Source organism: Phascolarctos cinereus, unplaced genomic scaffold (assembly GCF_003287225.1).
Source record: "Phascolarctos cinereus isolate Bilbo 61053 unplaced genomic scaffold, phaCin_HiC Scaffold_4;HRSCAF=312, whole genome shotgun sequence".
NCBI lineage: Eukaryota > Metazoa > Chordata > Mammalia > Diprotodontia > Phascolarctidae > Phascolarctos > Phascolarctos cinereus.
The window spans coordinates 711765959-711781176 of record NW_027555847.1 but is presented as its reverse complement, the minus strand read 5'-3'; the positions used below and the strand labels follow the sequence as shown (position 1 = coordinate 711781176).

Sequence of the window (15218 nt, the reverse complement as noted above, 5' to 3'; positions counted from 1 at the left end):
CCTGAGTCCAAGTTTTGTTGGTGCCTTTAATGTGTTTGTATGATAGGAATTTTAATAATGATACTCCCTAAACCTTTCCCAGTAATAAAGAAAAAATGAAATAAAAACAAGTGAATGTTTCTGATAAATACGCAAAAGTCCACTCCCTGAGAACTGTCCACACCAAGAGTAAGGATGTGAGGTGTCAGTGTCCAGATTCCCCAGGATTAAGCTCTGATGTTCTTTTCCCCATAACTCACTTTCCTGACCAAGGCTAAAAAGAAACCTCACCATACTCTTTTCATTAACCTCTTTGGGCCAAATTTAAGGTTGGATTTCAACAGGATTTCTGATTTAAAGGGAACCAATATTTAACAGAATTACTTCCCTTCCTCCCTCTCTCTCTCTCTCTCTCTCTCTCTCTCTCTCTCTCTCTCAAATTCTCAGTTAAAAGGGATGGCTTACTAGGTAGGAGAGACTGAAAAAGAAGGTGGCATGATAAAAGAGGTCAATAAAATAACATAAAACAAAAGGTCAGACTAGGTTTATGGGACGGATTTCACCACCACAGAGGCTAAGGACCATATCCAGCAGTTTGGAGAAACATGAAAGCAACCATCTAAGAATGGGTGCTCTGTATTCAGAGGGATGGCAGCCCAGAATTAGTGAAATCACGAGGATTTCAAGGAAGATAAGAAAGCCTCCACAAACTCTCTTGCACCCAGAGAGCTGATTTCACATCCACACATGTCGAGACCCTTCAAAAGTGGGGCCGAAGCCAACTAAGAGAGCACAGCCCCAAGCCATTGAAATCCACCACAAAGACTCTCCCTATCAGGATGGCCTTCTTCCTGGGACTAGCAATTTTCCATCCCTCAGGATAAGGGGAGAAGAAAGGCATCTAAACCACATTCCTGACCACCAAGCCTACCTCAAAACTCATCTTCTGCAAGGTGCCTTCCTAGAAAACCAATCCATCAAGAAGCACCTACTGTGGGACAGGCTGAGGCTAGTAACTGACATTCACATAGCATTTGAATGTTTATAAAGCATCACGTTATCTTACCAGATCCTGGCAATGACCCTTTGAAGAAGGTACTAGTGGTACTACCTTCTCATTTCACAAATGAGGAAACTGAGGCTCATAACAGCTACAGTGACTTGCCCATGGTTCAAATCAATCAATTAAGAAGCATTTATTAAGCACTTATTACATCTCAGACACTGTTAGGCACTGGGGACACAAGTATAAAGAATGAAACAAGCCTTACTAGAAAGCTTACATCCTAACATTAGAGAAATCACACATACAGACCTACAACAAGGAAACATAAATAAATGCACAGCACTTAGACACAAGCAGGCACCAGCAGGTGTAGGGGTGGGGGTGGGCTTACAGGATCACAGCTTAGAGCTACGAGGGAGCCTTGAGATCTCCTCCAAGCTGGAGGCCTAGAGAATACAAGTGAGTTGATCAAGGTCACATAGGTATTAATGAGCAGAGGCAAATGGCCAGGCTTCCTCCTCATTACATAGGAACTAAAAAGAAATTACAAATGGAGTCTTAAGAGAGAGTGAGAAGTCAGGACTGGTGCGTTAGCACATGTTGGAGCCAAGACTCAATCTCAGGGCTTCTGACTGCAAGGCTAACGATCTTTCTTTCCCCAATACTTGACTGTAAGGATGCTTCGTAAAGCTTTATTCACCAACCAACCAGATATTTACACCACACGAGTTATCTACCAAACTCAATACAGAATTCTATTTTTCAGTTAATGAGCATTTAAAACAATCTGCTGGGGGGACCTTGCCTGTTTATTCTTTCTCCCCAAGGTTCGGGCAGGGTCTAGCACACAAGCACAGCAAGCTTTTTCATTCATTCATTCAATGAATGGCCTGCTCCTGGGCCACCTACATACAACCATGCCTGGCCTTTAAGATGCTCGCTCATCTTCTAGTTAGGGACGCACAAAGATTAGGGAATGACCAGGGCCAATCGAGTGCTGACTCCAAGTTCACAACATGCTATTTAGGTCGGGCTGCCCCTGGACACAGATTGGAAGACCTAGGGCCTCATCCTGGCTACGCTCCAGCTAGCTCCAGAGAAAGGCCAAGGACTCGAGTCAGAAGACCCAAGTTGGAATCTCTGCACCGTCACTGCCTACCTGACCTCCGGCACGCCAGGTCCCCTCCCCGAGGCTGAGGGGCCTCTTCTAGACAATGAGGTTGGGCTCCTTTCTCAGCTGTAAAGTTCAGGAGCTTAGCTTTCTAATAACCAAGGGTAGCTGGGGATGGAAGCCAAATGGATCATATGTGGAAGACTATTATCAGCCTCCATCTGAAGTAATGTGTTCAATTCTGGGCACCCAAAGCTCTGAACGGACGTTGATAAGGTGGAGACAGTCCAGAGGAAGGCACACACCTTACAGTGACACCTTATAGTGTCACATGAGGATCAACTGAACAGAAGGGGGCTGGGATAGTTGCTGACTGCAACTATCTGGCCTCAGACACTTACTAGCTGGGTGACCCTGGGCAAGTCAATTAGCCTCTGTTTGCCTCAGTTTTCTCAACTCTAAAATGGAGATAATAGCAGCGTGGATGCTTGTAACTGACATTTATGTAGCATTTAATGTTTGTAAAGCATTGCATCATCTCAATTGACCCTGTACAGGAGGTGCTTGTAGGAAGTACTCTCCTTTGAGGCTCTAATGAGATAATAATTGTAAACGTTTTTTAAAAGCACTCGGCATAAGGTAGGCACGATAAATGCCTTTCCCCTTCCCCCATTCGACTTGCTCTGCTTGGCCCCAAAGTGTAGAACAAGGGGAGACGTTACAAAGAGGCAAACTTGGGTTTGAGGTAAAGAAACACTTGGTAACTGACAACAGCTGCCCAAAGCGGGGAATGGGTGTGCTCTCCCTGAGGTGGATGCAACCTTCATAGCGGCAGAGGGGCTTCGAGGTCAAGGCCAAGCGAGGGGGCAAGCCTTTAGGGCCCTACTGTGTGCTGCTGGGCTTACAAAGAAAGGCCCAGTCTTGGTCCCTGCCCTCGTGGAGCTCCCAGTCTAATGTGGAAGGAGACACCGAAACAATTGTGTACAAACGAGATAGAGCAAACTGGGGACAGTTTCCCAATGGAGAGGCCTGAAGGAAGTCAGGGGCTTGTCCACCCCTCTTGGAGGCCTGGGTGGCATTAGGCTGGAGGGGAGGTGGGACGGAGCACCTGCAGTATGTCCTGTCTCCATCCGTGTCCTCTCCATCAGACTGGCAGGGACCACGACTTTTGCCTTTCCTGTGCCTCCCCGCACTTGGCACACAGCAGGCGCTTAATAAATGCTTGTTGACTTAACTAGCTTCAGATCGGAGTCGGGGGCACGGGTGTATGTTGAATGAATGAACGAATGAATGAATGAATGAATGAGTGAACGGGCCGCGCCCAGAGGTTGAGAGAAGGGGGAGGTGAGATGGGGGACACAATTCGGCCTCGGGAGATCCTGCGCGGGGGGGGGGGGGGGGGGGCGGGGGAGTGTGTCGGGGTTTTAGCCCCACGCGGGCCCTGCCCCGGGCGCTGATTATTGGGGTCCCCAATCGTCCTGGGCCTGGTTCCGACCTCGGCCCTCTGAGAAGGCCCTTCTCGGGGCCTCAGTTTCCCCGGCTGTCACACGAGGAGGAGGGGGGAGGGAGGGAGGCCTCGACGACGTCGAAGCTGCTCGGACCCGGGCCCGGGGGTTCCGACCGACCTCGGCAGGCCACGACGGCGGCGACGACAACGACGACGACAACAGCGACGACGACGATGCGCCTCCCCTCCCCCACCCCCCCGCGCGCGCTCCCGCCGCCCGGCCCCGCTTCGGACCCAGGCCGCGCGCGCTCCCGCCGCCCGCCTTTTTACCCGCTCGGGCCCGGGGCCAGGGTCGCCTCAGCCCGATCCCCCCGCGCTCCGCCGGGCCCCGGACAGCGGCCGAGGCCTCGCCGCCATCCTGCCCCACGGCTGTCCGCGCCTCGGAGTTCCGTCCGGAAACGCGGCCCGACGCCACAGACGTTCCGAGGAGGGGGCCGGAAGTGAGCGTGCGGCGGAGGCTTGAGCCGGAGACGCCTTGCGGGGCGGAAGCGCGGCCCGCCAGCGGGGGCGGAAGTGCCGGCCCCTCCCCGCCCCGCCCCGGTTCGGCCCTCGTGCGCCTGCGCCAACTCTTTTCCTGGCTGCCCCGGTCCCGGCTCGGCGGCTTCGGCGCTCTCGAGCTTTTCATGGTGAGCGGAGGCTGGGCAGGGCGGGAAAGGAGAGGGCCGGGCCGGCCCGGGGGAGGGGGAAGGGTGCGGGGAAGCCCGAGAGGGCAGGCGCGGGGCGGAGGGGAGGGAAGGCGCCCCCGGCGGGCGCCGCGCCCCTGCAGCCTACGCCCCCGTAAATGCCGGACCGGAGCGGGGGGAGGGGCCCGATGGCGGAGCGGGCCGGGGGGCGAGAGCCCACCCCGACGCGGAAGCGACGGCCCGCGGTCCAGCCTCGCTTCCCCTCCCTGGCCTCAGTTTCCCCATTTGTAAAATGAGGGAAGTGGTCTAGATGACATCCCAGATCCCTTCCAGCTCTAGAACTATGACCGTAATTACGTGTGAGCTTGGACCAGTCAGCTCCCTGAGCCTCAGTTTCCCCATCTGTAAAATGTGGGAGTGGGACTAGATGGCTTCTGAGGGCCCTGTAGCTCCAGGTCTTTCGGTAGTGAATCGATCTCTTCGGTCCCTTTCTACTCAGAATCTCCTGTGTGAGTGTTTAACACATAATGATAACAATCGCTAGCACTTATTATATGTAGCAGTTTAAGGCTGGCCAAGCACTTGACCCCCCTTATCTCCTTATGAGGAGGGGCTTGCTTAGGTGCCTTTCTGCTCTAAACAGTAATTTTATGATGGGGAGGGGCTCCCTGGACAGTTGGCAGTTTTCAAGGCCTTTTGCAAGGAGTCTTTGAGAGCATTTGCTTGAAGGAGCTATGGAAAAGGGGTGGGAATTAGGGTCTGGTTTGGGAGGACCCAGCTGGCAGGGAAGGAGACCCTGAAAGAGGGCCAGGGCGATGGTAAGTCAGGGTCACTACAGGAGTAAACTGGGGGCCCTCCTTCAAAGCCATTGGAACCTTTTTTCTCAAGGTCTGAGGTGAGGAGGCTGGAGAACGTTCCTCTTTGGATCTTATGGACAAGTTTGTTTATTAAGTGCCCGGGTATCCGGAGATAAAGATGCCTGCCCAGGTCCTGTGCCTCACTGTTTGCCACAGCCCCCTCCCGTTCTCGTCCCACCATCCCTTCTGCCTTGTCCCTGCTGAAATGTCCTTTGAATGGCCGTGACTAGCCAAGGGAAGCTTCAGAATGTCCAGGAGTCCTCCAAGGGACTGGGCCCTTCTGTGCAGTCTGGCCTGGGGGGGGAGGGGTTAAACAGAAAATCTTGAGGTTAATGAGCTTTTTGTTTCTTTTTTCTTTCTTTTTCTTTTGGCAGTTAGGGTTAAGTGACTTACCCAGGGTCACACATCTAGTAAGTGTCAGGTGTTTGGTCTGAGGCCGGATTTGAACTCATGTCCTCCTGACTTCAGGACCGGTGCTCTATCCACTGTGCCACCTTGCTGCCCCATTAGTAAGCATTTATTTACCACCTTGTGTGTGCCAGACACCATGCTAAGTGCTTAGGGTACAAAGAAAGGTAAAGGCAGCCCCTGTTCCCAGTGACCTCATACTTTAAAGGGGGGAGACACACCAACAAGTTAGATATATACAAAATAAATTGGAGATAATAGAGGGAAGGCACCGGCTTAAAATTAAGGGGGATTGGGAAAGGCCTCTTGTGAAAAGTAGGATTTTAACTGGGACTTGAAGGAAGGCAGGAGGGAAAGGGAGAGAATTCCAGGCATGGAGAAACAGCCCAGGCATGAAGAAGCAGCCTGTGAAAATACAAGGAGTCAGGGAAGCCAGAGTCACTGGATCTCAGAGCAGGGGGAGGGGAGCAGTAAAAATACTGGGAAGGAGGGGCAGGTTAGGAAGGGCTTTGAATGCCCAGAGAGTTTCTCTTTGAGCCTAGGGGTGATAGGGACCCACTGCAGTGTATTGAATGGGGAGAGGGGGTCACTTACTTCAAGAAGATCACTTTGATAGCTGAGTGAAGGTTGGACTGGAGTGGGAAGAGGCTGAAGCTGCTAGCCCAGTAGTGCAATAGGGGTTTGATGAGGAACAGAACTGGAGTGGTAACAGTAGCAGGAGAGAAGGGGTTGTAAGGCTGACATGTTGCACAGGTGAAATTGATAGAGATATTACAAAGGTGAAATCCACGGGCCTTGGCAAGGGCTTGGATGGGGGTGGGGGCCACCCAGCATGCCATCCCGGGGCACTGAGAGGTGTGAGATGCCCTTGACAATGATAGGGAGGTTTGGAGTAGTCCCAGCTGTCTGAACCCAAGCCTCGAATATCCCCTGATAAGGGAGTAGATCCAATTTGTCTGATTTCCAGTTCTAGAAGTGATGCTTGCTGAGAGGCTTCCTTATAGTTTATCTTAAGTCATAGCTGAAGAAGAAACAACATGAGAATTTACCAGTTTGGGAGGCCGGATGGTTAGGCACCTTTTGATAGAATTGGAGACGTTATTCTGAGGTTAGCCTTGAAAGAAGCTTTAGGAACATCTTGGTCTGGCTGCCTCAGCTTACAGGGGAGCCCACAACGAAGTGACTTGTCACAGGCTGGATGTGCTGCAGCTGGGACTCCAGATCCCAGTGCTGACACCCCCACTGCCCCATTCATTAAGCATTGGCCAGACTGGACGGTGGGGTTACCTTCTTGGAAAAAGGCAATGAATCTCTGGGTGTTCTGGAATGTAAGACGTATAAGGACATCCTAGAGCACGGAATCACTCTGGTTTGGTGATGGGGAGGGCAGGGCCCATGGTGCTAATTACAATGTAATTATTAAAACAGACAAGTCAGAGTTATTGGAGGGGAGGGGGGTGGCAGGAGAGATAAGAAAGTGAGGAGATGGTATCCCTGGAAAAAAGAGAACTCGTTACGATGCCCATGCGATTGGGATAAATAAAGCCTTCTGTTTGATTGAATAGAACTAGCAACCGACACCTTGTATATCAGTTTCCTCTTTTTCCTCCCGGTCTCTCCTTCACTATGACTTTTATAATGAAATCAAATCTTTGACAAAGAGGAGGAGCAGGCTGGCGCCCCCCTGGAGGAGGGAGCTGGTGGAATCCTTCCTAGCGCCGCACACTGTGGCTGCCCCGATTAACTGTAACTCTGGCTCCAAAGTGAAGCTAAATGGGGTCGGATCATTTTCTCTGAGGGCCTCTCCAGATCCCTCAGCAAACTGACCTGTGGACTTTGGAAAGTGGTCCAGCTTCTCTTGTCAGATCTGAAGACAGAGTAAATCCAGGTCAGGGGATCTCAGCCATTGTCTTGGGGCAGTTCAGCCTGGTATTATTCAGAGAGCTGACTCTTAAATGGAAAAAGCAGTTTGGGAGAAGTAGAAGGCTTCCTCTTATGGGTATGGTGCCATAGACTGTCTGCCTAGGAGTGTGAAAGCGTGTGTATGTGTGAAGGGGGGAGCAAAGACAGAAAATTTAAATCCAGGAAATTCTTCCCAAAGCTAGATTTTTTTCTGCTTTTGTTTTAAATCAAGTTCTCAAACGTTAACGAAACATGTGTGCGTGTGCTGATTCGATTCAGTAAACATTTACTAAGTACCTACTGTGTGCCAGAAGCTGTACCAAGCTGGGGTCACCACGCCCTGCCCTCAGGGACCTTGCATTCCAATGAAGGAGATAACATAGTAACAGCCAGGCACATGTGGAGCCCCGGGATGGGGGGGTGCAGCGTCTGAGGGGGAGGTAGTAGCTTGGGGGGGGCCAACAAAGGCTCCTGCACTGGGTGGAATTTGAGCTTCCTTTCAAAGGAAGTCAAGGAAACTTAATAGGTGGAGGTGAGGGGACAGCCAGCCAGTGAGAAAAGGATGGAGATGGGTGAGGGACAGTGTTTTCAGGGGCCTCCCGGGAGACCAGTGTGGCTGGAATACAGTTGGTACTAGAGGAGAGTGAAGTGGGAGGTGACTGGAAAGGTGAGAAGGTGCTGGGTTATGAAGAGCCTTGAACATCAAACCAGGAGTTTAGATTTGATCCTGGAGTAAACAGAACCACGGGCGTTCACCGGGGTGGTGGGGTGTGTGACGGGGTCAGCCCAGTGATTTAGGCACAGTCACCTGAAGGGTGGATCTGAGTGAGGAGGGGTTTGGGTCAGAAGCCATCCAGAAGGCTCCTGTGGTCATCCAGGTGGGAGGTGATGAGAGCTCGAGAGAAGGGGTCACATCGACAAGATCTGGTAAGAGATGGGGAGAAGAAGGCGTCTGGACACTGAGTTTGTGACCCAGGGGACTGGGAGGATGGCAGTGACCTCAGTGGTGATAGGAAAGATTGGAAGAGGGGAGGGCTTGGGGAGGAAGGCGGGGACATGTTGAGGAGCAGATGCCCCCGGGGCATCTGAATGATGTGCAGGGTGCCATTGGAAGTGTCACCTTCAAAGCTGGCTTCCCCCACCACTGTCATTCACCAAGACTTTGGGCAAGTCACGTATCCTCTTCGGGCCTCAGTTTCCAAACCTGTAAAATCAGGGTGATGGATGAGGTGATATCTGAGGGCCCTCTCAGCTCTGACCTCTCATGTTCACCCCGAAGTTAGAAATGTGGTTCCCCAGTCTGGGTTACGTTGCTGTGTGCCAGGTAACAGGCTGGCGAAGCTCAGACTTGGTTCCTGTACAGGATACGATGTTGACTGGAGAATTTACATTCAGTTCAGTTCAGCAAATACAGTGTTCAGGCAATCGCTCAACAAGCGTGTATTAAGGGCCTTGTATGTGCTATTGAAATAGAATGTAAAAATGAAACTGTCCTTGTCCTCACAGAGATTCTGTTCTGAAGGGGGCCAGGACTGGTCACTGTGTAGTACCGAATGTCTGCACAGTAAACACCGAGATTGGGAAGAGGGCTCGCTAGCTCCTGGAGAAGCAGGAAGTGAGGTCTGAGTGGAGTGAGCCTCGAAGGGCGCCCAGGGACACCAAGAGGCCTTTGTGGCCGCGGTGGGATAGAGAGCTTTGGCCAAGGCCCAGCGACAGGAGATGGACTGTCTTATACATCAGAGCAAGTGGGCCGTTGGCTGGAGTGTAGAGTGTGTGAGGCTGCTGGGTAATCACCTGATGGCCCTGAAAAGACAGCCTGCGGCCTGATGCTGAAGGCCTTTGGTTGTATTTTAGCCTAGAGCCAGCGGGGGAGCTACTGAAAGTTTGGGACAGGGGAGCCAGCCTCCCACCCTACCCCCAGTCACACAGGTACTTCAGGAGTCTGAAGTTGGCAGCTCTGGGAAATGGGTTAGGGGAGAGACTGAAGGCCAGGAGAGCCTGTAGGTGACTGGGTGGAGGGAGAGGAAGGTCTATTCTGCCACGAGCAGAGAGACCAGAACAAATAGGAGAGACACGATGAAGGTTGAAGCGATGTGACGTGGCATTGGTTGGACTCCAGGCTTCGGAGTGAAGAATCACGGGGGTCTTCCCGAGTTGGGATCCCACGGAATTAGAAGCATGCTGGGAAGGTGGCAAGGCCGAGTGCAGGGGGAAAGACCATGATGGGCTTGAGATGGCCGCGGGGCCCTCAGAAGAGAGATGCTCTCCAGGTGGGATGGCAGAGGGCTGAGGCCGGAGAAGGGGCCAGGGGATTAGAGGAGAAAGGAACCATCGGTGTTGGCGGAGAGAGTGGCATCGGCAGAGTGCAGGGGGTGGCATCCAGGGCCTGAGGGAGGAGAAGGAGATGGTGCTGAGACTTGTGGGGATCCGGAAAGGCCTGGTGGAGGTGGGCCCGGAGTTACGCAGGAGAAATCCACCATTTCTCCCTTTGCACCCGTGGCTGTCCGTCCAACCCCCTTCTCTCCTCTCACCTGAGCTCCTCCTTGACCTCTCCAGGCTGTCCTCCACAGCTGCCTCACAAGTGGACATTGTGCGTGTGTGTGTGTGTGTGTGTGTGTGTGTGTGTGTGTGTCTATCTGTGACCTAGTGACTCTGCTCCTCAGCCTGGCCCCCTATTTCCTCGAAGATAAAGCGTAGCTCCTCTGTTTAGCTTTCAATGCCCTGCATAGCCTGGCTTCGCTTCATTGGAGCCTGCTGTCTGCAGGGGGTCAGTCTGACCTTCTCTTTGTCCTCAGCCGGGAGCCGGCCCCTGCCCTCCTTGCCCGGGCCTGTAATACACTCACTCCTCCTTTCTGCCCCATAGAGGAGGCCCTGCCCCCACTGCAGTGTCCTCCCCCAAACTATTTAGCTGCTGTGTATGTCTTAGCATTTATTAACTTTAAAATTAGTCTGTATTTAGCTGTATTTGTGGTGCTCCCCCCCCCCAGGTTAGCCCCTCCAGAGCAGAGGTTGTCCCCATGCTTGGCATTAGAGGTGCCTAATCAATATTTGATTGATTAATTAGGTCTGAGGAAGGCTGTTTTCAGGCTATTCAGAATCTGAGCGTGAGGAAAGGAAACCTTTTTAATACCCGGAGCCCCAGGGCCTAGTGTAACTGGCTGAGGGCCCTTATGATAGGCCGGCCTGGAATCCTCTGCCCAGGCTCTGAAGCCAGGCCCCATTTGATGAGCTGCTTGCTTGGCTCCCTGGGGCTGCCAGACAAGCTGGTCCACGGAGCCCCCGCTAAGCACAGGCCATTTACAAACCGCTTGTTTGGAGCTCGTGTGACCAAAGGGGTTAGAGCTGGAAGGGACGGAGCTCAGCAATGACCTGGGCCAGGCCCCCCATTTTACAGATGGAGAAACAGACCCAGAGGGCAGAAGTGACTTGTTTTGAGTTGCTCCTGTAGTGAAAGGCCAAGCCAGGATTTTTCCCAGGTCGTTCTGACTCTGTATCACAATGATTCGGGCGCCTGTCTCTGGAGCAGCAGCATTGTGAATGGTCGGTAGGGTCCCAGGAGGTTCTCCAAAGCTTTTTTCGTTTATGGTGTGGCTGTGCTCTCTAGTTTATCACCAGTCTGTTCCTAGAACAGTAATTACTCCTATTAGTGCCATAATAGTAATTGCCACCATTAGTACAATTGTTTCCATGGGAAAGCGGCTCCCAGGCTCCCCGGCTTTAAGGAACAGCCAACTCTTGCTGTCCAGCCATTGCTCGTGAGCCCCAGTATATGATCTGCCGGGCCCCCTGAGGCTCGGCTTGACTGGTGGGGGCTGCTCCCCGGGCCTGTCGAGGCTGCTGTGTGACTGTGTTCCTCACCTCCGGCAGGAAGAGATGTCGGGAGAAAGTGTGGTGAGCTCAGCGGTGCCGGCAGCCTCCACTCGCACCACTTCCTTCAAGGGGACAAGCCCCAGCTCCAAGTACGTGAAGCTCAATGTGGGGGGCGCCCTCTACTACACCACCATGCAGACCCTCACCAAGCAGGACACCATGCTGAAGGCCATGTTCAGCGGGCGCATGGAGGTGCTCACCGACAGCGAAGGTGAGGCCCACCCGGCCCTGGGGAGGGGAGGGGAGAGGGGGCGTTGAGAGCAGGCTAGCCGTTTGCCGCCCAGGTTTATGGGACAGCTCGGGGGACGTCTTCGGCCAAGTCTTGAGCAGAGTGCCGGCCTGGGTTCTTGACCCCCCCCCCTGCTCCGTGTTAACTCTCTGGTCCCCAGCTAAGTGGCCTAGTGGAGGGAGCGCCCAGCCTGGAGTCAGGAAGATGTGAGTTAAAATCCAGCTTCAGACTCTTACTAGCTGTGGGACCCTGGGCAAGTCACTTCACTCTGTGTGCCCACCCCTCCGTTCATCATCTGTGAAATGAGCTGGAGCAGGAAGTGGTAGACCACACCAGCATCCTTGCCAAGAAAACCCCAAATAGAGTCCGACATGACTGAACAAAAACCCCAACACATCAGTTCCCCTTGTGGGGCCTCAGTTTCCTCATCTGTAAAACAGGCCCTCAGTGGCCTCTGAGGTCCTTCCCACTTTCAATCTGAGGCTGGGCAGACCCCGCTCTGAGGGGCTCCTGCGGTCATGGGGCACTGGAGAGGAAAGGACCTGGGGGTGTTCCTGCTCGGCAAGGAAACAGGCCTTCTCTGTGCCGTGCCTCCACACCCTGCCATGTCTTCCCCCCATTTCCTTCTCCTTTGTTCCCGTCTGGACAAAGTAGGCACTCCTTGCCAAAGCCGGCAGCTCGCCTCGGCCCCTTGACCCTCTCCTACCTACCCATCTCCTCCAGGGGCTCCCGGGTCCTCCCCTTACCCCCTCTTCTGGGCTGCTCCCCACCAGGCCCGGGCTCCCCCAAACCCTCCCTCCCCACGGGCCATTGTCCCACACCTTCCTCCTTCCACTGAGGGCTGGAGCCTCGGAAGAAGCTGCCGACATTGCTGCCTTTAGCTTCTTGCCTCCTGCCCATTGCTTGTACCCTGGCTTTGGCCTCACTACCCAGCTGATGCTTTTCTCCACGGTTTCTGTTGGTTTTGAAATGGCTAATGCGATGGCCGGTGCCCGTCATTCTTGACCTCTGCTGCATCTGACTGACCCTGGCGACCACCCCTTTCACTTGAGTTCTTTCTCCCCTCTTGGCCTTTGTCCAAGACTGAGAGAGGGACGTTAAACTCTCCTGCCACTAATGTGTGACTCTATGTCTGCCCATGATTCAGTTAACCTTTCCTTCGTGAATTTAGATTTCGTCTGTATCACATTGCCCGTCTTCTCAAAGAGGGAGATGGGGAGGGAGGGAGGAAATTTGGAATTCAAAATTTTTTAAGTGAATGTTGAAAATTATTTTTAAATGTAATTGGGAAACCCCCCCCCCAAATTTCCCCGAGTTTGATGGTGTGGCATTTAGAGCATGTAAGTTCAGGGTTGCTCTGGTCGGCTGGCTAGGGCTCCTTTCATCAGGGTGTAGTTTGCTGGTTTCTCTCTTGTTGTGTTGTGATTTTTGTTTGTTGTTGGAGTTTCTGATGGCATCCTCTCAGCTCCTGCTTTCTTGGTAAGAGCCCCCGCTCTCTCCTGTGCCTCCTCCTCCTCATTTGGCCTCCTCAGCCTTCTGTGCTGCATCTTGATTCATCTCCTGCCCCTTAACCCTGGACGTCTGTCCCAAGGTTCTGTCTCTGGACTCGCCTGGCACGCTTTTATTTGTTGAGTTGTTTCAGTCACATCTGACTCTGTGACCCCATTTGGGTTTTCTTGGCGGAGATACTGGAATGGTTTGCCATTTCTTTCTCTACTTCATTTTACAGATGACAAAACATGAGGCAGACAGGGTGAAGTGACTTGCCCAGGGTCACACATCTGTCACGTGTCTGAGGCTGGATTTGACCTCGGGTCTGCTAGCTCCCCCCTGTCTATCATAGTGTCTGGTGCATAATAAGCACATAACAAATGCTTGTGATTCGTGTTGTTGTGAGCACCCTTGGGTTTAAGGAACACGCATGTGCACGTGGATAAACTCCAGCCCAGCCTCCACTGCCTGGATGTCCCAGGACATGTCTCCACAGGCCACCCCCAGACTGTCCTCTCCCTGTTTCTGTCGAGGGCACCAGCCTTCCAGTCCGTGGGTTGGCAGATTCTGAGGCATCCTTGACTCTCGCCCCACCCCTTCCACGACCACTCAGCAGCAGCGTCTCTCCTGTCCATCCCTCCTCTCCAGTCACGTAGCTGACACCCTACTTTGCATCTTCGTCCCCTTTTCCCAGAATGTTTGAAATAACCTTCTCATTGAATCCTTGGTTCCAGGCTTTCCTCTTTCCAAACTGCCCTCCATGTATCTAGCAAGATAATCTTCCCACTGTGCAGGTCCAACAATATCATTTCCTCTCAGAAATTCTCTGCAGCTCCTGCTGTTTTTAAGACAAGATGAAAAACACTTTCATTTGCTCTCTAGGACCCTTGACAGTCTGGCTGCGGCCTGCCTTTCTAAACTTCCTTCCCATTCCCCTTCATGCACTCCACATTCCAGCCAAACTCATCTCCAGCCTCCTTGCCTTTGCACGGGCTGTCCCTCATGCCTGGAGCACACTCTCTCCTCTCTTTGCACTCACTGGTTACTTTATTTTTGGTCTTTACTTACGCACACCTATCACCATGCCCAGCACAGAGGAGGTATTTTATGAATATTTGTGTTCACTGCCTGCCCTTGGGAAGCCTTTCCTGAGCCCGTTCATTGTTAGTGTGGCCTCTTCCTTGCATTGTGTCCCCCAGCAGACAGACGCTCTTTCAGGCCTGGGCCTGGTTTTCATCTTGTCTTTGTGGCCTCAGCACTGGGTAGCCACGACTTGTGGGAGTGAACTCGGGCCTTCCTCACTTTCTCGTAACAGCCTGAGGCTACCAGTAGTGAGTCAGGGGACTCAGGCTGCCCACCCGAGGAGGAAAACTCGTTGTACCATGGCCTGGCCGTAACCCAGGCATTGACCCTCTGATGCACCCACGTTGCGTCCCGTGCTCTGTGGTCCTGGGAGGTGATGGGTGTAGATCACCCTGTGCACCCTCAAGCCTTACTGCCACCTCGGCTGGTTTTACTCACTTAGCAGGGCCCTGGTGAGAAGAGCCCTTTGTAAACCTCAGAAGTGGGGGCTGGCAGTATTCCCAGCTCTCCCTGGCCCAGCGTGCCACCCCCTGCTTCACTTGAGCCCGAAACAATGACCGCGGGGCAGGACACTTGGGTCCCAGCTCAGGCACAGAATGATCCAAAGTCCAAGACCAGCAAACCCACTCAGTCAGGGAATTTCTCTTCCCTGGCCCCAGGAGAATGGGCAGCCAAGGGTGCTTGGCTGGGACGTGTGGGACTTGCTGAGGCTTGGCTCAGGCCACCATCTGAGGTTCGTGCATCAACCTGTTGTTCTCCGTCCCTTGTCCAGACCTGCTGGGCATTTATGATGGGGAAGGCTTGCTTTTGCCTCACCACACCCAGCGTCTCTAGGGAGCGTTTCTGGAAACCGAGACAATCACATCTGAGCCTCTGAAGGAAATGAGTCTGATCTGATAAGCTCAGCCCCCACCCGAGGCTGGCACCACCCTGCGGGAAGGGGCGCCAGGAAGAGCAGCCAGACGGCGTGTGCTGCTCTGTGAAGGAAGTGAGGGCAGGGTAGCCCCTGGTTCTCTGGAGCGGGCTGCTTCTGAGGCTCGGGGGCCACTGCGCAGGCTGTCCAGAGGCCTTCAGGTCCCTGCCTGGGAGTCAGAGGGTTTTACCAGCCCTGTGGGTGACCTCCTGAAAGTTTGTGCCAAGGGGCCATCCATG

At 53.3% G+C, this 15218-nt stretch overlaps 1 protein-coding gene across 1 annotated transcript in view; it reads left to right on the top strand.

The window, feature by feature from the left end:
- Nucleotides 1-4146: 4146 nt before the first annotated feature.
- Nucleotides 4147-15218, top strand: part of KCTD10 (potassium channel tetramerization domain containing 10) — a 28950-nt gene continuing 17878 nt past the window's right edge. The window contains exons 1-2 of the mRNA XM_021007928.1: nucleotides 4147-4229; nucleotides 11261-11474. Of these exons, the coding sequence (XP_020863587.1) occupies nucleotides 4227-4229; nucleotides 11261-11474 (217 nt within the window). The 5' untranslated portion in view covers nucleotides 4147-4226. The remainder of the gene's footprint in view (nucleotides 4230-11260; nucleotides 11475-15218) is intronic.